Here is a 23,311-nt window from a genome sequence, read left to right as displayed (position 1 = left end):
AAACAGTGTCAAACAGTGGCATAGCCGCCAGTATCCTTATGTGAGGGTACAGGACAGTGTCCTGTTGTGTGATGTAATCGTTAGGTGACATACAGTGTCGAACAGTGTCATTATCCGCCAGTATCCTTACTTGAGGGTACAGGACAGTGTCCTTTTTTTGTGATGTAATCGTTAGGTGACAAACAGTGTCGAACAGTGTCATAGCCGCCAGTGTCCTATTGTGAGGGTACAGGACAGTGTCTTGTTGTGTCATGTAATCGTTAGGTGACAAACAGTGTCATGGCAGCCAGTATATTTTCTTCAGGGTACAGAACAGTGTCATGTTGTGGGACGTAGTCATTAACATCAGGGTACAGGTCAGTGTCTCATTGTGGGATGTAGTCATTAACATCAGCATACAGGTCAGTGTCTCTTTGTGGGACGTAGTCATTAACATCAGGGTACAGGTCAGTGTCTCTTTGTGGGATGTAGTCATTAACATCAGGGTACAGGTCAGTGTCTTCTTGTGGGATGTAGTCATTAACATCAGGGTACAGATCAGTGTCTTCTTGTGAGATGTAGTCATTAACATCAGGGTACAGGTCAGTGTCTCTTTGTGGGATGAAGTCATTAACATCAGGGTACAGGTCAGTGTCTTCTTGTGGGATGTAGTCATTAACATCAGGGTACAGATCAGTGTCTTCTTGTGAGATGTAGTCATTAACATCAGGGTACAGGCCAGTGTCTCATTGTGGGATGTAGTCATTAACATCTGCATACAGGTCAGTGTCTCATTGTGAGATGTAGTCATTAACATCAGGGTACAGGTCAGTGTCTTCTTGTGGGATGTAGTCATTAACATCAGGGTACAGATCAGTGTCTTCTTGTGAGATGTAGTCATTAACATCAGGGTACAGGCCAGTGTCTCATTGTGGGATGTAGTCATTAACATCTGCATACAGGTCAGTGTCTCATTGTGAGATGTAGTCATTAACATCAGGGTACAGGTCAGTGTCTCATTGTGAGATGTAGTCATTAACATCAGGGTACAGATCAGTGTCTTCTTGTGGGATGTAGTCATTAACATCAGGGTACAGGTCAGTGTCTCATTGTGGGATGTAGTCATTAACATCTGCATACAGGTCAGTGTCTCATTGTGAGATGTAGTCATTAACATCAGCATACAGGTCAGTGTCTTCTTGTGGGATGTAGTCATTAACATCAGGGTACAGGTCAGTGTCTTCTTGTGGGATGTAGTCATTAACATCAAGGTACAGGTCAGTGTCTTCTTGTGAGATGTAGTCATTAACATCAGGGTACAGGACGTGTCTTCTTGTGGGATGTAGTCATTATCGTCACGGTACAGGTAAGTGCTGTGGGGTGTATCATTCAGTAAACAACCTGTTGTGAGATAGGGTTCAGTCTGTCTCTGAAACACTTTATTTTCATTCTACTTTGACCATTCTGTAAGCAAGCAAGTCTAAAATCTCATCAGATTCTGCCTCTCCCAGCCCACTGGGGTTCATTTTTAATTTAAATGAAGTTATTGGTTTCTATCAAAATTATATACTGTAGTCCAGATACAAGTATGCAAGAAGCTTTCAGGGGTGTCATGCTCAGCTGTGCAGTTGTGCAGATGTAAAGGTCCTTGGTTGAACAATTGCATAGACAGCTAAAAGTCCTTGGCTCAACAGTAGCATAGAGAGCTAAAGATCCTTGGCTCAACAGTAGCATAGAGAGCTAAAAGTCCTTGGTTCAACAGTAGCATAGAGAGCTAAAGATCCTTAGCTCGACAGTAGCATAGACAGCTAAAAGTCCTTGGCTCAACAGTAGCATAGAGAGCTAAAGATCCTTGGCTCAGCAGTAGCATAGAGAGCTAAAGATCCTTGGTTCAAGAGTAGCATAGACAGCTAAAAGTCCTTGGTTCAACAGTAGCATAGAGAACTAAAGATCCATGGCTCAACAGTAGCATAGAGAGCTAAAGATCCTTGGTTCAATGCCTTGGTTGTGCTACACCAAGGTACAATGCCACATGTTACTTGTATTTACCCTGCATGGCGCTGGTTGAGGGCTGAAACAAAAACTGAATCAGTATGGTGTGGTATATTAGAGGGCTGGCACTATAAATCTAACAAATTCTGAACCAATACATGCTGCCATTAAAAGCCACTTTAAGAAGTTGTCCTGACTAATTGTCCACTTGCCCTGATTATTTAGACACAATGAAAATGATGTAATTGTGAAAGAATAAATCAACATGACATTTGATGTTAATGTTTAGTGGACTGTTTATTGAGACGTGATAGATAGCAAAGAAAGATAACTCTACTTTGTGGTCATTGTTACATTTAATGCAATGTCAATACATTTGAGCAGATATGAAATGAAATCCAAGTTTATTTTTTGTTTGAAACCGCAAGCAAAACATACCTGATAGCCCTCAGACAAGTAAGATATCATTATTTGATTGCCCGAAATGAAAACTGACTAGTCCCAGGCATCAGCAATAGGGATTTTTTAACCCCTAGTGCAGTCACACATACATACATGTTGGTGGTCAAGTGCCATATTCCTGAATGCAACATTGACCTTGCCTCGAAATGACGCTCAGCCTCAAGTGAAATGATCATGTTTCCTTTTGACTTAAACACAAGCAAGCATTTTCTCAAATATGACACAATAACTCACTTACAAGCCATTTTGTATTCTTAAAATACAAAACCGAAAGTGACTTCCAAAAAGGTCACACACACACCCCACCCCTCCCTTGTTTGATGTCTGGAGTCACATGTATGCGGTTCTGCCGAGATGATGAAGATGAAATATGTTACAATCAGAAAAACTACATCATGCACCAAAACATCTCGTTTCTTTAAGGCCAAGGGAGATTTTTCTTTCATGGGTAATAGTGGGCGAATAATCCTTTGCCAAGAGTTAGGGAATAGTGGCCTTGCAGGCATTGACTGTTTTAGACTCTTTAATTCTGTGTTTGTTTGTGTACAGGAACTTGTGATATAGCTTGACTGTATGTACAGGTTCTCATCCAATCCTTAATTGCTGTCACCACCTATCTCCACTATATACAGAATTGACTGTCTGTAATGGGAGGCCACATTACTGATTGTCTAAATGCATTGTGTGGTGCTGCAGTTTGTAACCCAGGGAGTAACCTTGTACACTGGACACTGCCCCTTTCAGGGATTTGCTTAATTCTTTAGGACAGCCTTCTTTGTGCCTGGAATACTTAAGCAGATTAACAAATTAAGCGTGATGTTGAACTTTCTGGGGAAAACAATGCAGAATATCAGAAGAGCCATGAGTATTCTCTCAGTTACCAGAATTGGTGTGATGTTTCGGGATGACTGAAGTAGGACTGGGATGGGTAACTAGGATACTTGGAATGGGTGGGTAATGAATTGGACCTGAGTACCCATCTCAATACACAAACCTGTCTCGATCGTGTGACTTATAGATTGAAGAATGTAATGTATTTGTTTGTTTGTTTTAAAAAGGTTGCATTGTCTTTGAGATCTAGACATATTTACAGTCAGCTGTTTTGAACATAATACATGATTAAGATATCGGAAAAAAACCCCTTAAATTATAGCCTCCAAGCTGAAGAATTTTTTGCCATTTCTTACAAATTCAATGTCAGGAATTAACATAATGGTTGTCCAGGAAGTGTAGGCTAATGGAGAAAGGGGTACCAGGGTAGAAAATTTCGACCCATCCCAGCCCTAGATTGAACATGAAAAAAAAATAGGAACAATTTGATTCCTTGAGGACCATCACCTGAAGATATCCTCCATATTTGATTTGCCTGAATAGCTGCAAAATTGCTGGTGCAGCATTGAACAAATTTCACTCTCTCCATCCTAATTTGATGGTGGCACCAATTAATAGAAACTTCTTTTACGTCATCATTCAAAGTTTATATCTTAAAATACCAACTTAACATCATTTCTAATTTTTTCAAACTTTTTTTTAGTAAGTGTTGGGTTTAAGTTTGAAGCGTAATGAAGGGACAACCAACATTCCCTATGTCATGGCGACCAGCCTGAATAGTTCTGCAAAGTATGAATTATATGATACCCATAAAGTCTCATCCGTCTGATATATGTCCTCGCTTCCTTACTTTCCCTCTACTTTTACCATGAAAAGATGGAATAAGAGGATGGGTTTCTTAATCTGTCAAACTACAGCCCAGTAACTCAGCTAGCTGTGGATCGGCCAGATACCTGCAAGGTCCACAGAGACTACACTAATGCAGTCACGATACCAAATTGTCCAATAATCCATTTTTATTGGTGTTTGAGCTGTCATGTGATCGCCCAATCTAATCTACACGAAACAACTATCTTAATGAAGTTGCCATCGTTGTAAGTGGGCTACAGGTTGTAAATGTTGTCCAGAAGAATAATCCAGGTTATAAATCTCACACAAGAGATGATCCTGGATCAAGTTGCCATACACATGGGCTTGTGAATGCTTCTCTGCCATTGTGTGACAGTAGAATGATGGATGAACAGCTTCTTGCCCCGATGGATGCCAGCAGATATGTATATGCTGATAGTCAAAAGTGCATCTCTGTGCAGAAAACGTTACACTATACATGGACCAACTTAGTACCTCAAATAGGAATACATTTCAAGTTCATTGTACACTATTCTGATGGTCATCATTTTCTGACTGAGTGGTAGCCAGTGATGACATCAGTATTTATAATAAATCTGTTTTCAGTGGCATTTGAAATACTGTAGTAGTAGTGTTTTCTCATATCTCATCAAAACCGTGTTACTCGAAGTATATTTTTGTGAATAAAAACAATTTGTGTACATTTTGACAAATATCACAGCTATGGATTGTTTACCATGTCCTTTTGAAACCCTCATGCAGCTCACTCACTCTCTCTCTCTCTCAGTTGTGGATAATCCGGGGTGGACACCTGGAATACATACCCGTCTTACAGCTGATTAATGATGACTGTGTGGGTTTATATCTGAGCATGATGTTCATTCTTTTTACAAGTTTTATGTCTCAGGTATTTTTATCTGGAAAACAACTGATATTAAAGAATGATGTCACTTATCAACATGTAATTGAGTCTTTTAATTGATATGCCATTGAGTAATTCAGTTCAGAATGTGTTTAGCGCATTTATTTCATGTTATTTGTTGGTTGTTTAGTAATGCACTCAGCAAAAGGGTCTGTAAATGGTGGAGGGAAGGACAGAAAATCCAATGCCTGACATCATGTGCATCAATATATGCAGTTTGGATAAGTTGATATGAATCAACCAAGTCAGCAAGTCAGAACACCAAATTATGATCAATGGCCTCATGCAGCAAGCATGGGCTGCAAAATATGAATTCTAACCCAGATCCTCATGTACATGTGCAGATAAAATCGTGAAAGCACTGCACATCCACAAGCTGTCTGTGAACCTAGTACAAGCTGTAAAGACCAGAAGGTGTTTTGTGAACCTAGAGCAGAATGTATATAGGTAGCACCTCGTCAATCTGAAGTCTTTGTTTCATATAACAGATGATATCTTTCTTATGTCTGTTGAACTAGTTATCTTGACAGTGTAAGTGCTGGATTGTGCAGCAGAGAGAGTCATTGGTTATTAATTTGTTACTGTATTACAACATGCGAAGTAAATGGGGACAATGACTCCAGTTATTGGCACCAAGAACCCATAACATTTTTATTTTTAGATAATGATTTTAGACATCAAAAACGTTTGATGCATATCCACTGCATAAACAGAATATAAAAGGTCAACCATTTTATCCTCAATTACTCGCTTGGGAGGCCCTTTTCACTCAACATTGCTCAAATAATGAATATTCATGCTATTCATGTCTATTAAGGAACGCTAAAGCCCCCATCTCCAAAAACAGACAAAACCTGCTCCATCTTGAAAAAAGTAAAAGTGGTTTCCTGAAAGAGTCTTTTATAAATTTCATATCCAGCTAGGAGTTATATGAGCAGTTGAAAGTCAAGGCTTTAAATTGTTGCCAGTTTATATTCACCTTTTTGTGCAACAAAAACCTATGTAATTAGCAAGACAAAGTGAGGACGGTGACAGTTCCCATAGCTGGAGGCTTTTCTATGCCACCGTCTCTGACACTTTGACTCAGTCTGTGGTGATGTGAAGGTTCTGATTTCAAATAACTTCCTTTATATAATTAAAACTAGAGCAAGACTTATGGAGTAGTCTACATGTGGTAATCAAATCTGTGAAGTGCTGTACCAAATTGTGAAGCCTGGATATGATGTCCAGCTTGCATGGCGTCATCATGCCAGATTCAGTTGCCGGTCGTGGTTCATGTCCTTGCCTGAGAAGTACCTGTCCACAGATTACCTGTGCTGTAGGGTTCCTACAAAGTCACCAGCATCTCTGGCTTGCACCACGTCTTGAGGCTTTCCCCACACAACAGACTGATACAGGATTTTCCTATAAAGTTACCAACATCTCTGGTTTGCATCATGTCTTGAGGCTTTCTCCACACAACAGACTGACACAGGGTTTTCCTGCAAAGTCACCAACATCTCTGGCTTGCATCAGTTCTTGAGGCTTTCTCCACACAACAGACTGACACAGGGTTTTCCTGCAAAGTCACCAACATCTCTGGCTTGCATCAGTTCTTGAGGCTTTCCCCACACAACAGACTGACACAGGGTTTTCCTGCAAAGTCACCAACATCTCTGGCTTGCATCAGTTCTTGAGGCTTTCCTCACACAACAGACTGACACAGGGTTTTCCTTAACTACCCCACAGCAACATACACCCTGATTTACTCACTCAAGTTGTAATTTTAAGTGATGTTTCGTGTTGTTCATTTGTTGTTGATGTACTGTAGTAATATGAAGGAATGAGGTGAAAAGGTCACAGTGGCTGACAATGGGAGCAGATTGTCTGGCATGAGGTCAAAACAGAGCTCATGAATCTGTTAACGAACTTGAAGATTTGCATATGTGTTTCAATCAATGCAGATGACAGCGACATGTTCTGATTCTGATTAGTTCCCGAAATGCCACTGACAGCGGATAAACTGAACATTACATTTTTTTCGGATTGAGGACATCTCCAAATTATTATGTAAACATTCCCCCTGGATTATGGTTGCCTTACCCTGAAGATTCCACAAACACAAGCAGAATGGAAATGAAAATTATAACTAAGTCATAGTGGTATGCTTAAACAGTTATTCCGTTGGCTCCCTTAGCTGTGACATCACAGCATAGTTGTTGCATGCCTCTCATAATTTTTCTGTATGGCCAACACAAAAGATGTGTTTACAGATTGGAAGTGTTTTAAATTTGTCTTCCAATTTTCAACTCCATCTTGACAGATAACATCATGACAATAGTGAATGCTGTCATTCAGAGTACTTCAGTGTTGATTTTAGTCATAATTTCGTATATTCTAACCTCCTTTTGCTACTTAGTTGTAAGGATATATCAAAAATTAAATGTAACGCCCAATGTGTATCTCTCTGATTTGACAAGGTGACTTGCTAACTGAAATGAAGAGGTTAAGCCAAAATCATTTCTCACAGAACTAATTTGTGAAACCAGTTGATGACCACCCAAGATCTATGAATAATCAATAAATAATATTTATACACCGTCTCCGATTGTCAATAAAAATGTCGATGCAGTGGGTCATATAAGTGGCAGAAGCAATAAGTAACAGGCCCTAGAATTACTGTAGTCCCCTCATGAATGTTCTCAATATTGCCTGCATCCGTTCTTGAACCCACGATTTGAAGATTGCAGGAGTTTTTGTGTTTCCAAATAGGTGTCCATACCACATTTGGCAAGTAGATAAGAAGCAAATCTGAAGAGCCTGGGATTTCTCTTTTGTCGTGGTTGTACTAGAATCTCGTCAAGCAACAGTTCCATCTTTTGCTATGAGACTTGAATCAAGTAGTTGGAGTCCTGCAATCAGCTGATTGAGTTTCATCATTCACGGACAACACTGATCATTACACATGGTGACTGAGTGGCTGTGATTATAATTCTATGGTCTCAGCACCTTGTTTAAGCTACTTGCTGTAACTGGTCTTCTGTTACAGTCCATGAAGCTGACTCAGCACACTGAAGCTAAAAGTGATGTTAACTCACTCACCTAGATATGTTTACTCCAGCAAGGAAAATGAATACTTACAGGTTATTTCAGCTGTTTCTAGACTAGAGCTGTTTTAAGACCCATCAATGTTCAAACTTTATGCTCTCTATCTATTACATAACTGCCAGATAGGGCACTATTTCAGGGGGTCAAAAATCCTATCGCCTGACTCCCAGGACAACTCAGTTTTCATTTCATGCAATCAAATAATGGTATCTTACTTATGTATGGACCTTTTAGTTAATTTCAAGTTATGGTTTCAAACTGCAAATAAATTTAGATTTCACTTCATATCTGCTCAAAATGTATCCATTACATTTTGCAATGATCTTTCTTTTGCTATTTATCACTTTTTGATAAATAGTCCAATAAACACAAACATCAAATACCAGGTTGATTTATTCATTCATAATTACATCATCATGACTAATAAAATCAGAAAAAGTCGAAAAGTAGTCAGTACAATTTACTTTCTTAAAGTCACTTGCCCTTGGCAAGTGTCTTTCAAAAAATGTTGAAACCCTGCATTTACATATATTGATGATACAAGAGTTTATGAATAACCTCTTTTAACATACGTCTCATCACTTTTATGACTGTCCAAATCAAATGGAGTATTTATCAGGTGTGTTGGCAAAACAACCATCTGATCTCATAAATTCAATGTTTCTTTGTTAATCATCCAAATACGACTCAGTTTTGCAGAAGTAATCTGATTCTGGTCATATTTCATTAACCAGAGATTTCATTATGGATCCCATGGAGTTAAATTTTATGATGGATTTAATTATGCCTGAGTAGTTGTTCAGCATTGTGTCCATATCAGAGAGTCCTATCATGTTCATCGTAGTTGATAAATATCCCATTTCTTCATATTTGCCCAGAAACAGAATCTCCCCAGTGAAATGTCAATATTTTAGTTGAGCCTGCAGATACGTGTTCAGTACCAAAGACAGTGTTTCTGAAAGACTGTCTTCTTGATGCCTTCTGACACAATCCTCCCACACCATATGCTGAATCCATGTTCAGGGCCCCTAGCATCTTCCCAGTCATCATTGAATGCCAGTCTATCTTAGTTTTCAACCAGGGTGTCGTGTGACCCCTGCAGTAGTTTGAGCCCAAAAAAATGACAAATTTTCTCACTGATGAAATAAGTGTGTAATAAAGGTAGCTCGTAATATGAATACAAACTGCCTTGGTTATTGATTTGCAATTGTTGTAGCTGATTAAAGTGGTGGCCACAGCCAGCCGATGAATCACTGAGTTTTAGCTTAGAGCTGTGAATGGGTTTGTTAGTTGATTCTAAGGCATGAATAAAAAATTATTTTGTCATGGAAATTTTCTGTGTAATTCGCTGAAATAAGGCTTTATCTGATGTGATGTGAAAAAGATTCTATATAATGGTAACATGCAGATATTGAAGCTGATATCTGTATGCCACTTAACTCAGTGACAGAGGAGCCTCAGTCTATACTGGGTTTTCTCAATTATATTTCTTCATGAAATCAGGTTCTTTTTAACTATAGAAGAGATCAGGGCTATTATCCTTGTGATGAAAATTGCTTGGGATTTTGTCATCGATCACTGGCTGGAATGGGTTTCTTCCAGCCAATCAATCATCAGTTATTACAGGCTGCTGATCTTTTGTGTATTTTACTGAAATAACTTGTCAAGCAAACGGCATTTAGTGTGATGAAAATATTTTAAGTTGGATTACTTCTTATCAAAGTGTCTGTACAGTAGTGTATTATCAATCAGTATATACATATTTTGCAAAGTTAAGTCATTAAAATGAATCAGATTTACTCTTGACTGATATTGCTATTTTCGGTGTCCATGAAGTGTGGCTATTGTACCTGGGAAACCCATCAATTCCTTTCTGTGTGTCCCCACTGCTCTTATACTGATATGTACACCTCCATGGTCTGGTGGAGGGTCTACCTGGACACCACCAGAGTACACATATACATTCTTTATCAGTGAAATAATCTTAAATTAGACACCACTTTTAAAATATATCTATTTTCTTTCCTGAACTCAATATACTCAACACTTGCGGAAAATACTGACAGCAGTAGACAGTCCTCATTTGTCCCAGATTCAAGAAACGTTGTCATCTGTGTTTGTACGATTTTTGTTACGGAAAATACCCCTATACCTGTATCACATATGTGAAGCAAAATGTTACTGTTTCTGATGAAAACATGACCATTTATGAACAGATCGGGAAAGTGCTTGTAGCAAAGCTACAAGAGTTGCCTCCCTTGTACCAAAGTGTGGTTAGGCATTGGGTATGTGAAGTAGTCATAAATTACCTAACTAGTGGAGGTTTTTCTGTCAGTGTTACAGCATATTGTATAAGCACGCAATTTATGCAGTCCAGTTCTTTTAGACTGAAATTGAAATATTTGCTAAACACATCCCTTTTTTCCTCTTTTCAGACTTTTGCCTTTGACCATTGTTTCTGGTCCATGCGTCCAAATGATCCAAAATTTGCAGGTAACAATAATGTTTGAAGGATCACACTGTCATCTTCTTTCAAAGTAATAGTTCTTGTAGTTTGTGTACAACTGACATAGTTAGTGAATTGTTATATCTACCATGTCTGAAATGTGTATTTATAACACAGATGAAAATTAGCTAACCAAACCAGAGATTGAGCTCATGAGTTTATACCAATTAATGTCATATTGTTTCATGTAGACCAAGAGACAGTGTTCAAATGTCTGGGCAACGACATCTTGGAATGTGCTTACGAGGGATACAATGGCTGTATATTTGCTTATGGACAAACAGGTAAGAAAACAGTTGTAGAAACAGCTTTAGCTGATCCCATTTGTCCATTTGTAATAGTTATACTAAAACAAATTTATTCATGTTTGAATATCATAAGACTGTGCTGAATAATTTGAGAAGAATGGCCATTGCCCTATGACAAACGCCTGCCATAAAAGGCAACTGTGCTTGTCATAAGAGGCAACTAACAGGATCGGATGGTCGGTCTCACTGACTTGTCATCGATTCCCAATTGCGCAGATTGATGCTCGTGCTGTTGATGACTCGATTATTTAGAGAGCTTGAATATTGCTAAGTGCTGCATAAAACTAAACTCACTCACTCACCCAATGATTGCCATCTCTATTTTAACATAAACTTACTTCAGGCAGAGTTCTACAAGTACTGATTGGAATGGGTTTTTACCACCATAACAGTATCTGAATATACCTTCTCAGTTTACAGTTGTGAGTTCAGAAGTGCTCTGTACTAACTTTCCTATGCACTCAGTATGGTAATGAAGGAGACTAGCATCTCCACGTAGCATTGATGCTGCATCATCATTCAAATGATGATGGTTGATGCTGTTGTTGCAGGGTCGGGGAAGTCATACACCATGATGGGGACGAAGGAGCAGAAGGGAATCATCCCTCGCCTGTGTGATGCTCTGTTTGACCACATCGCCAAGGTCACTAAGCCAAACCTGACTTTCAAGGTGGAGGTCTCCTACATGGAAATCTACAATGAGAAAGTCCACGACTTGCTAGATCTGACAGGGTTTGTCACATCATCATGTTCTTTGAGTTGTAAAAACATCGCCTTCCCTTGATATGGAAATGTCTGAAAACTTTTTAAGCGCAGGACATCCTATGCTGTCAGTATTCATGTTCCTGATGTTCCCTATAAAACATTGATAGCGCAGTAATCAAGTGAAAGTTGGAGTTTGGAGTAAAGTTTAATTAAGATTTAATCTATTTTCCAAACTATGTGAAAAAAAAATTCACAAGAAATGCTTGATATCCATCACTCATTGCCACTGTAAATCAATAACAAGATGTCTTTTCCTGACAGCTCATATCATTTTTATAAGCATGATCAATGGCCTTCAGTCAGTTCACAGTGACTGGTTCGGGCTTGTCCTGAGATGGCCTGGTCAGTTTCATTAAAAACATCAGGATTTATCAAGCATGCCTGAGGTCTCACACAGGGGAGACAATCTGCTTGCTTAAAGGATGACATTATAATGAGAAGTTTACTTTTTGTTTATTTTGTTTACAGGTTAAAGAGTGGGTCCTTGTTGCCTTTAGTTTTTCTCTTTCCTGAATTTGTTAACATGTTTACTTTCCATATTCACGCCAGCCAAAAGCGGCGTCAGTTCTAAATGCATAGTCAGGTATTTGCCAAAATATCAGAGGAACATATGCTCAAAGTAAGAAATTTCATCTATCATTTTTGTCACTGATATGTCACATTTTGAAATACCCACCACACGTCTACCATACAACTCAGTTAAACCCTGCTGAGGTCATCCAAATTGTAACCTTGATCAAACAATCAAACAATTTCTGAGTTCTTTGAAGGGGCAGTAAGTCATTCCTCTGGGCTGATAGTGAGGAGGAGCAGTCATCAAAAACCTTTCATGTTTCACAGGTCTTTCTCTCTACCCCAGATATGTTCAGATATATTGACCCATGTGTCCAAATCCAGATATGAATTAACACATGCCCAAATTCAGCTATGTTGGCCCAGGAGTCCAGGTTCAGATATGTTAACCCATGTGTCCAGGTTCATATATTTTAACCCCTGTGCGCAGGTATAGATACATTAACCCAAGTGTCAAATTTCAGATGATTTCACCGGTGCATTGCAACACCTGTAGCAGAGTGATATATGTTTCAACTCACTGATGTCATGCGTCGTGTTACAGGAACAAACAGCACCTTAAGGTTCGGGAACACAACATTTTGGGGCCATACGTGGATGGGTTATCTACCTTGGCTGTCGGATCCTTCCAGGTAGGCTTTTGCACATCACAGTGATGTTAACGTGTTGACCCCTCACACATGTATACTCAAAGTACCAGTTGTGGTTGAATTTGCCACTATGAGTTATCTCATAGCTACATCAGTGGTTATTTAAAATATTTCACATGCTGACAAAATAGGCACAAGAAACAAATATCTCCTGGCATTCTTTGTGAAACTTGTCTTGAATACTGAGATAACTACAAGAAAAATCATAGTGGCAAATTGGGCCAGACATTGATACTACAAGCATGGTGGCAGTCAACATGTCAACTGGATGAGTCTTGGCAGATATTTTAGGTAATATGTGCTGGAACTGGGAACACTCTTGAAGGAACAGATGATGAGGAAGGTTATGAACTAACTGAAAATGTGTTTGTTCAGTATTGACAGTTCTAGTCTGCTGTGTTTTCCCAATGCTACATTCATTTGTTCAGGGAAGTGATATGGCTCAGTAGGTACTGTTAAACAATATTGCTTGCTTGAAGTTGCATAATTGATTGAGCAGATTTGCAGCTCTTCATTGTCTAGTTACCCCCACCATGATAATGCTGACGTATTGCTAAATGAGGCATAAAACTAAACTCCCTCACTCAAAGCATATCTCCAACCAATGGTGTTCTGTTGTTGCAGGATATAGATAGTTTGATGAGTGAAGGGAACAAATCTAGAACAGTAGCAGCAACCAACATGAACAGTGAAAGTAGCCGATCTCACGCTGTCTTCAATATCATCATCACACAGACACTCACCGACCTCCAGTCAGGGGTAGGTAACTCTTGCTATTATTGACAACATGGAGAAATGACATGTTGTCAGTGCTGGGTATTTCAAGTAGCTGGGTGCAGCAAAGCTGGACCCCAGTACTTGAACTGAATCTAGCTAATGTTATTTTCAACCTTCAGATATGACAGTATGTGATCATGTCTCAGGATAAAACTGGAGATATGCAAGGAGGATAAGTCATATTTTGACACAAACATGGCAGGCCTGTATTTTGATTGGGGAATTGTTCTTGCCACATCATAGACCTTGGTTTGAATCCTACCTGTCAAGACAAGGTCCAGTGCTGTTCATCATGTAGCTGGAATATTGGAATGCTCACTCACTCTCACTCACTCACTCACTCACTGTTAGTTTTGGAGTCCTCCGTGAACCTGTCAGTTAGAGTCACATCAATAAGCAGGGCAGATCAGCCATAATGTACCATAATGCAGATACTTATCTATTACTCCATGTGAGACCAGATCACATGCCATCTTGAGTGCTCTGGGCACTCGGTTCAATTACCCATACCTACAGCAGACCTCATCAAAGTGGGTAGAACTTCAACATTTCCTCATAAAGCCATCTTGATATAACTGAAATATCGGTCATAGCAACTGAATTAATTTTCAACACTCTTTAATCAGTTTTGGTTTTTGGTCTCATGAGTGCTTGTATGTGTGAGCATTGTTTTCTTTATGTTATTGTACAGTTTACACAGTGCATCATGTTCTATCCATATAAGTAAAAGTCAAGTTGACAAATAACAGACAATGCTATAACACAGAATAGCATTTTTAATCAAAATGAAAGTGCATTGAGCTTGACTGGAAAGAAATTTGACAATTAAATACCCTGATATGTACATGCGTTCACATGAGGCAGGTAAGTTGAGGGGATAATGCTAGCATGTTTTCATACTGACTACACAACTTGAACTGTTGTTTATCAGATAGTGACAAATGTTAACTCCTGTCAATCACTCCATCACTGATATATAGACCTGAGGTTGGTGATTTTTTACCAGTGTTATGATAACCAAGAAGCGGAACCCCAAATTACTTGATTCCTTTTTAGTTCACTTAAAGAATCAACATTCTTTGTACTACAATTGTCACTGTGTCTTGGAGGTGGACATCTGATACTGGTTCATGTGGCACAATATTTTTTAAAAGTTAAATAATATTAATAATACTTTTATGCAAAACTGTCACCATGAAGTTTTCCCTATTTATCTCTTGAGTAGATTGTTAATTTTAAACAACAGGTAATAAGAATACCTGTGAAACAGAGTGTTCAGTATCTCTGTTTCTTCCGTCAGTTGGACAGTTACGTACTTTAGATGTAGATCTATGATTTAATCAGTGTTAGAGAGATATATGTACTCTAAAGCAGTGACAAGCAGCCATCCTCAACATTATAGATCTCTATCCCTGAGCCTAGTATGAATGCGAGTCTGGGATGAATGTGCTGGCCACCTGGGGGACTAATGGACACTAATGGCTCACATTGTCACCCAATTAGAGCAGTTCATTCATCAAGAAGAAAAGATAAGATAAGACACATTATTAATGGTCATACCCACACTGAGTTTGATATATGGTCCTGTCTGTATATTACAAGTCATGGAAATAAGCTAGATATGGAAGTTCATTAATCAAGATAACCTAGCAGCAAGTCAGATGAGTACTGGCAGCAGCTTGTCCTGTGTCTGTGAGACAGGATGTGGGAGTCATTTTGTTCACTATGGTTTCTATTAATCCATTGAAGCAGTTGACATAGAGTTTGAAGTCTTAAGACTACATGTTTATTTGTATTTTGTCAGTGTATGAATTAAGTTTGACAAAGAGCCAGCCCAAATATGTTAATAGAATATTAATATGTTAATTAGAAATTATGGCAAAATTGACGAAAAGTTTCAAAATTTGTCAGCCCAGACCAAAGGTTGCAGCTGTCAGATAGGGTTTATTTTCATACACTGATTTCACCTACTTAAAAAATGATTTATGAGACTACACAGCAGATATCTATATCAGCAGGTGCTTGTAGACAATATGATGGTCAACAGGTTGTTTGTCATCAAGACTGAGGGGGCATATATTGGCCCTGAGTACTGATCTGTTGAATTTTGCGTAAATAACTGTTGGTAGACCAAAGAATAATTTTGCGTACCAAGCAAATCCTGCATTAAAGAGAGCACTTGGCCAAAAAGTGGAATTGTTTACTCAGAAGGTAAGTATCACAGTCACTGCAACCCTGTTTCATCATATAATCTTTATGGTGGGTTGATATTTCAGTGCTGCAGTGTGTACAGTATGTGGATCAAGGCATAACAAAACCTGGCCTACAGTCTGTGTGGCAGGCAATATTACACTGATGACCATACCTTGTCCTACGACCTGTACAGCTGAGTGTTAGTATAGTACAGTCATTGCAACCCAACTCCGGCCTATTAAGTAGATTAATACTAGAGTAAACAACAATAACATGTCTAACAGTCTGTACAGTGTGGTGATATAGAGGTCAGAACAATCACATAGTAACACAAACAATCTATTTGGTAGGGCAATATTAGACATAACAATCACAGTCTGTATAGTATTGTAATATATTATAAGAGTCATAAGAACCACTACCTGTCCTATATAATATATAGTGATTAACCATAGTAGCAATATGAAATTATGTCTGAGTTGTATTACCTTAATTTCTGACAGCTATACTCTGTAATCTTTCAGTGCATCAAAACAATAGGATATACAGTGGAAGCTGTCTAATCCGGCACTCATTTGGACTCAGGAAATAATCCACTTTAGGCAATGTGCCGGATTGCAGAGCTGATGATAAATGTCCAAGCCACCAAAGGTACTTTGAATTTTTGCCGATGTTGAGAACTTGGTGGATTAGACAGATGCTGGTTTTGACAGATTCCACTGTATACCAATCTTTCATTCATGGGCTCAGAAACCGCTTTTGCAGTGGTCCATTTGTGAAGCCTTGATGACAGCCAGTGGAGGATGGAGCTTTTCCAGGCTCACTCCTGCTGGTCAGAGCATCTGGCAGCTCCATGTGCCTCGGTGATGCTTGAGAAGGTTTCACCTTGAACTTCTTATTCCATAACATGAGTCCCAGGATGACTGCAGCTGCCAGGAGGATTGCACAGGTCACACCAACAATGATGGGAGCAGGGCTGGACTGCCCAGCTTCTTCTGGTCCTTGACTGGAAGAGTGCTTTAACTTGGTCGATTTTGGAAACACTGTCTTGATGTCTCCTGAAGAACTTGACAATGTTGTGGTCGTCATGCATTCAGCTTCGAGGTCCAGCACTATGTCGCCTAACTTCTGACCTACATGCTTCAGTGAGCTGCAGGAAGGTCCTCCTCCTCCTCCACCCTTCAGGTACCGAGCCAGCCACAGCTGGTCACACACACACTTCCAGTCAGGGTTCATGTCCAGCTTCAATGTAGTGTTCTTGTTAGTCAGTGAGGACATTGACTGGGGTAGAGATGTTAACTTGGTGGAGTCAAGATTCAGCTCAGAGATAGTACTGCCACTGAAGGCACCAGGTTCAATGTAAAAAATTGGGTTGTGTTTCAAATCTACCAATGCAGTTGTCATTCCAACAAAATCTCCACTTTTGACAATGGAGATCTTGTTATTTTCAAGTTCAAGCATTTTTGAATGGGCCTTTGGAATCAATGTAAGTTCATTTGAGGACAGGTCAAGTTTGTCCAAAGTCAAGCTTGTGGTAAATTTTGTAAGATTGTTTGATTTTAGAGTTAGTGTATTCAAATTAATTACCTTTTCAAAAACTGCATCTGGAAGGGAGGAGATCTGGTTATTTTGAAGGGTTATGCTTTGTAGAGAAGTCAGTGAGTCAAATGTATTGGCTTCAATAGTTGTTATGCTGTTGTAACTAAGATCCAGTGTCTGCAGTCTTCCTAGTCCAGAGAAGCTTCCCTGTTTTATGGTTGTGATATGATTCAGCTGCAGGTTAAGATGGATTAGGGAGACTAAATCCTTAAAAGCACCATCAGGAAGAACAGCCACATTACTCCTTGTTATCTTGAGAGATTCCAGTTTTCTCAAGTTTTGAAATGTTCTGTTGTCGTATGTGCCGAACCTGTTTGATATGAGCTGTAGGTCAGTCAAGTCAGCATTTCCAGCAAATGGTGAGCCCCGAAACATGATGATGTTACAATCATTTATTATCAAAGTCTGGAGTTTTCTCAGACTCCCAAGTTTTACTATTGTCATCATCCCGTCCTTGAATGCATCACATGGAGTGCGGACCATGGTCAGGCAAGTCACAGAAGGAGGAAGGTCCATTGGACATTTCATTTCTGGGCGACAGTTATTATCTGGGCCACATTTTCCAACACTCAGCAGTGTCAGAATCGGAAACAGAAATTTCACCGTCATGGATTCCATTGTCGTCACCTTTCAAAAGAAATGTCCGATTATTAAGTGTGGTGACTTACCATGATGTTGTTACGTTATGATGCAGTGAAAGGATAGCTTCCAGACAGAGCAGATTGCTTCAACATGTATGTTGGTTGATGGTAGTTTCAGTCATTTTGTCACCAAATGTCATTAGCATACATTTGAAGTGGTTGTGAATACCTATCTCTACATACTTGTCACCAGCTAACGTTCACAGACTCCCTGGCTGACTTCTCAAGATGTCTGCACCTTGCCATCAACTTCAACTAAATCATGTTTCTTATAACACTTACTTAAGTGAACACACACTTGATGTGTTATAGAGATTCCAAATTAAAAATTCCTTAGTGAAACACTGTTTGATGTAATTGTTGAGTCTGCTGTGATATTTACTCAGACTATTGATTTTGTTGAAGTTTAATATACATTAGACTTGATCAATGCCTTGACCCTCATGTCTGTGGGCTCATTGATGGCTTATCAGGGCCAGCAGTCACACACAGTGATTTATTACAGCTTCTTAAGTTGAAATCAAAATATTAAAGGTTATTTTGGGTTGGCAAATTTTCTTACAGATTGCCAGATGTCTTTAGGATAAAAACAAATATCTAATGGTCAATTTATTATAAGTTCTGTTAAGCATTATTTGAAACCATATTAACTTGCTCATATAGATGGTATGCCAGTTTAAGTTGAGTCAATGTCACAAAGCAATTTGAAGTGTATGACCAACAAGCTCCCATGATTGAATGGCTATATGTTGCAGTAGTACAAGTGAGGGCACCTCTTAAAATAAGGATATGAAAGGTCATTTAGTACATGGAATGTTTCATGTTAGTGCAGTCAACTTCCAGATGTATAGCAAAAATGACAAACTCTACGATTTTATTGTCGTCACTACGAATTTATGCCTGAAACTATGCCAGTATGATTGCATGATAAATTCTACAAAATTTGAAGAATACTCATTAAAAGTTGGATATATAGACAAAAATGCATTTTTGTCAGTCAGAAAAATTTTTGCCAAAAAGAGATGTCATTAAAAATGTAATGCTGATAATCTGCTGTTGGAGGTATGTGAAATGAAAGCTTCACTCTTGATTGGTGTCATATGATCTTTAACAGAATGCATCATGATTTTAAGAATTTAGCTGACTACTAATTTTATGGTCAAACTACTAAGTCTGATCCCTGAAACTGCTATTTGCAGCACTTGGTGGTGGGGTGGTATCTCTGATATAGCAGGGTGGTGGCCTCATTGTTTGAGCTGTCATTCACCACAAGAAACAGGGTGGGTGTCCACAATATGTGCCCTGCTGTGATATTTCAGGATTAATACCAAAACATTGTAATACCCAGCTCACTCAAAAAGTATATATTCATACACGGAAATTATTACCTCAATTGCTTCATCAGTCATATTTATTGTAACAAATATGGTGTTCTTATTTCTTTTCTCATATTGCCACAGTTGACTTGTACATGTGCAGGATAATGTTCTATCGTGCAGTTATGGCTAGTTAGTTTACAATGCAGTGAAGTGCTAACCATGCAAGCCTAAGCTCTACATTATTTTAGTTAATATCCGTCACATATTTGATTAGTCACTTAGGAAAATATATGAACCATAAACAATTAATTAACACATAATGTTTGAAATGGCACAATGTAAACATAGTGGATATATCTACACTCACAACAAACAAACCTGCTTGTCTTGAAACTGCTAATAACAGCCTATCATGGTTTAAATCATTTAACCATTTTGGACATATAACAGATGGCTTCTAAACACTGAAGCTCCATAAACAAGTGTAGTCCATGCCAGCAGATACTTGTTCTTTCACTGAAAACTGTCAGCATGCATCCTTGGGGACACTTTGTTCCTGTTCTTGTTCTTGTTCTTGTACACAATGCAGGTTGTGGCAGTGCCTGCCAAGAGCAGCACACCACATGCTACGCCAGCAATTATAGGCACGAGAGAGATTTCATTGGTTGCCATCTGAGCTCCACTGATGGCAGTAGCCTTCACCTTCACCTTGGGAAGAGGGTTTGATGAGGTTCTTGTAGTTGTTGTTGATATTCTTGTTGTTGATGTAATTGTTGTTGAAGGCATTTTGGTGGTTGTAGTAGTTGTAGTAGGAACTGTTGTAGTGGTAGTTGTAGTTGTGGTGGTTGTAGTTGTGGTGGTCGTTGGAGTTGTTGTAGTGGTTGGAGTTGTTGTGGTAGTTGTAGTGGTTGTAGTTGTAGTAGGAGTGGTTGTTGTGGTAGTTGTTGTTGTCGTGGTAGTAGTAGTAGTAGTAGTAGTAGTCGTAGTTGTTGATTTGCATTCAATCTCCAGATCAGGTGTGGCATCTGACAATTTTCTACCCATGTACATAATAGGACTCATGCATGTAGGTCCGTCCTGTATATGACGTGTGCTCAGGTAACGAGACAGCCATAGCTGGCTACACACGCACTGCCAGTTGTCATGATGATCCAGCTTCAGTATACTCACAGATGCCAGCATGACTGACATCGACTCTGGCAAGGAGCTAAGCTGGTTTTCTCCCAAGTCCAACTCTGAAATGTGGCTTCCAGCAAAGGCACCATTTTCCACTTTACTGATCGAGTTGTTTCTCAGGTTCAGAGTCTTCATTGTGAAACCACTGAAATCACCTGCTCCAACAGATATGATCCTGTTATTTTGAAGGTTTAGTGTTCTTGGAGGTGATCGACAAGTCTTGAAGTTTGGAACAGATGTAAGCATATTCTGCGATATGTCCAATGTGTCCATTGCAGTTCCTGTGAAGGCATCTGATGCAACAAAGGATATCTTGTTAGAGGTCATGTCCAACGTCTTCAGGTTCGAGAGGTTAGAAAAAAGTGATGTAGGGATTGCAGTAAGCTGGTTGTTAAGAAGTTTTATGGTTTGGACTGACTGTAAGGGTTGGAATGACTTGCTGGCAACTGTAGCGATTGGGTTATATGTTAGGTCTATTGTCTCAAGACTGGACAGCCCAGCAAATGCTGCCGCAGATATGTCTGTAATCTTGTTTGCCATTAGGTTGAGAGTCTTCAGAGATGACAGTGGAGAGAAGCCATTGTCAGGAACAGTTACAATATTGCTTCGCATCATGTTCAATTCCTCCAACATTGTCAGACCTTGGAAAGTTGTTGTCCCAAAAGTACTGAAGTCATTAAGCATGAGGTTGAGATGTTTGAGCTGAGTGTTTGTCTCAAAGACGGCCCCCCAGAACCTGTGGATGTTGTACCGATTGATGGTGAGAGACTCCAGCTGGGTCATTCTGCTGATGTATCTGGACATCATCATGGATTCCATCGGAGGACACTTCCCGTTCATCAGCACCAGAGTTTTTACACTCGGTGGGAGGGAACTGGGACAAATCTGCTGGCACACAAAGTCTTCTTGTTGTCCACTTGGCCCCACATCACATTTCATGCACGGAGGTGGACTGCATGAAGTGCTACCACCAATAGCACACAGAAGGACCATTGCTGTTACAGTGATATACTCCATTCTTTCGGAGCTCTTCAACGTTGTCACATTAAAGAATTTGAAGGAAATAGTCTCCTTGATTAGTTGATATTGTTATGTACCTCCCAGCAAAACACAGATCATTTCCTCAGATGTCATCTGTCTTTCGTGGTGTAAGGTATTTACTTGCGGCATTTAAATTTCTTCTGCTGTAGGAGTTTTGAAGAACTACATTAAAGTCCCTTTTCAGAGCAACGACGATGTCCTTCTCTCAAACTTCAGTTTATGTTATCATTAACCGTTGATGGTATAAATCCTCTGCGCAAGACCATGTAATGTAATGACGCAGTTTCGTGTTTATTTTTGGTGCCTTGTGTTGTCATCATTTGATATACCTTTGATTAATCGTTATTTCATGAGTTAAGATTGGATTAACCAATCACTTTGTTGCTGTCCAGCTATTAAGAATTTTTCTCAACTGACGTGTTTGGCAGCTATTTATAGAAACTAAGCTTATGTGTACTTACCATGACAGAATCAGATGGTAATACATTTCTAAACTTGTTAAGAGAAGTGATAGATAGGTGTGCCAGACCTGGTGGTATAAATATTTGCTTGATGTAGGTAATATGAAAGATTACGGACATAATATGAATTCCAAACTCCCAGTGAACCTGTTGGACCTAGCTAGTTAAAATGTGTTATTCCTTTCAGAAGTAGTGGATTTGGTTGTGTACTCAACACTTACTGTTTTCAGGACATTAACATTCAAAGTATATTTTTAAGGCGATATCTTATCTTATCTTATCTTTGTAGTAGACACAACACAACAAGGCCGTAGCATATATGGTATTATTATTTAATGAGTGGCGAATAGAATGTCTGTTTTTACCTCTTCTTTTTATTTTCACTGTATGTTCCGAGCTTTTGGGGTGATTTTTTTCCACAGACATTGGTACATTGTAACTCAAACAGTGGATGGAGATTTGTTTGTTTTGAGTGTTTATGTATTTTTAGAAAGTTCAAAGTGATGGTTGAAAGGGTTTACACCCAGTATTACATGGCTGTTTGTTTATTAAGTATCATACACAGAATAACAACACACATATGATGACCATGTAGATAGTAAAATATTTTTGAAATTGTATCCTTTTTTATAAAATGCTTGTCATCCCTGTCGGTGTTTTGCAGTGTCATGACAAGTATGAACATAATGTGATGGATTACAGGTTGGAGTTGTGTAAACAATGTCTTCTGTCTGTCACATGTTGACTGTTTCCTGATGAAGGAAGGCCATCTGAGAAGATTTATCAGATATGTAATGGTGCCATATATGACGTCATGAGAAACAGACTCATGAAGGTCCCGGGGTACATTAGGCCTTCAGTAGCCCATGCTTGCCATAGAAGGCGACTATGCTTGTCGTAAGACCTGACAAACGGTATCGGGTGGTCAGGTTCGCTGACTTGGTTGACACATGTCATCGGTTCCCAAATGCGCAGATCGATGCTCGTGTTGTTGATGACTGGATTGTCTGGTCCAGACTCGATTATTTACAGACCACCGCCATATAGCTGGAATACTGCTGAGTCCGGCGTAAAATTAAATTCACTCACTCACTCATGAGAAACATGAGCTTGAATAGTTATGTCTTCTAGAGTGGGTCTATTGCACAGAGTAAAATTGTAACTGTTCCACCTTTTTCTT

At 39.2% G+C, this 23,311-nt stretch overlaps 3 protein-coding genes across 10 annotated transcripts in view; 1 reads left to right on the top strand and 2 right to left on the bottom strand.

Moving 5' to 3' along the window:
• Nucleotides 1-23,311, top strand: part of LOC137278560 (kinesin-like protein KIF13A) — a 209,445-nt gene that overhangs the window by 68,268 nt on the left and 117,866 nt on the right. For all 8 annotated transcript variants that reach the window (XM_067811008.1, XM_067811007.1, XM_067811004.1 and 5 more), the window contains exons 4-8: nucleotides 10,558-10,615; nucleotides 10,820-10,912; nucleotides 11,488-11,668; nucleotides 12,819-12,906; nucleotides 13,549-13,683. In XM_067811008.1, the coding sequence (XP_067667109.1) occupies nucleotides 10,558-10,615; nucleotides 10,820-10,912; nucleotides 11,488-11,668; nucleotides 12,819-12,906; nucleotides 13,549-13,683 (555 nt within the window). The remainder of the gene's footprint in view (nucleotides 1-10,557; nucleotides 10,616-10,819; nucleotides 10,913-11,487; nucleotides 11,669-12,818; nucleotides 12,907-13,548; nucleotides 13,684-23,311) is intronic.
• LOC137277250 (chondroadherin-like) lies at nucleotides 16,633-18,102 on the bottom strand. The gene has a single exon (XM_067808912.1). The coding sequence runs from the start codon at nucleotides 18,100-18,102 to the stop codon at nucleotides 16,633-16,635; it is 1,470 nt and encodes a 489-aa protein (XP_067665013.1).
• On the bottom strand, nucleotides 19,967-21,646 carry LOC137277249 (leucine-rich repeat-containing protein 4-like). Its single transcript, XM_067808911.1, has one exon. It carries the CDS (start codon nucleotides 21,644-21,646, stop codon nucleotides 19,967-19,969), a length of 1,680 nt encoding a protein of 559 aa, XP_067665012.1.

Source organism: Haliotis asinina, chromosome 3 (genome assembly GCF_037392515.1).
Source record: "Haliotis asinina isolate JCU_RB_2024 chromosome 3, JCU_Hal_asi_v2, whole genome shotgun sequence".
Classification (NCBI taxonomy): domain Eukaryota; kingdom Metazoa; phylum Mollusca; class Gastropoda; order Lepetellida; family Haliotidae; genus Haliotis; species Haliotis asinina.
The sequence above is the reverse complement of the archived record's forward strand: the minus strand, read 5'-3'. Positions and strand labels throughout refer to the sequence as shown.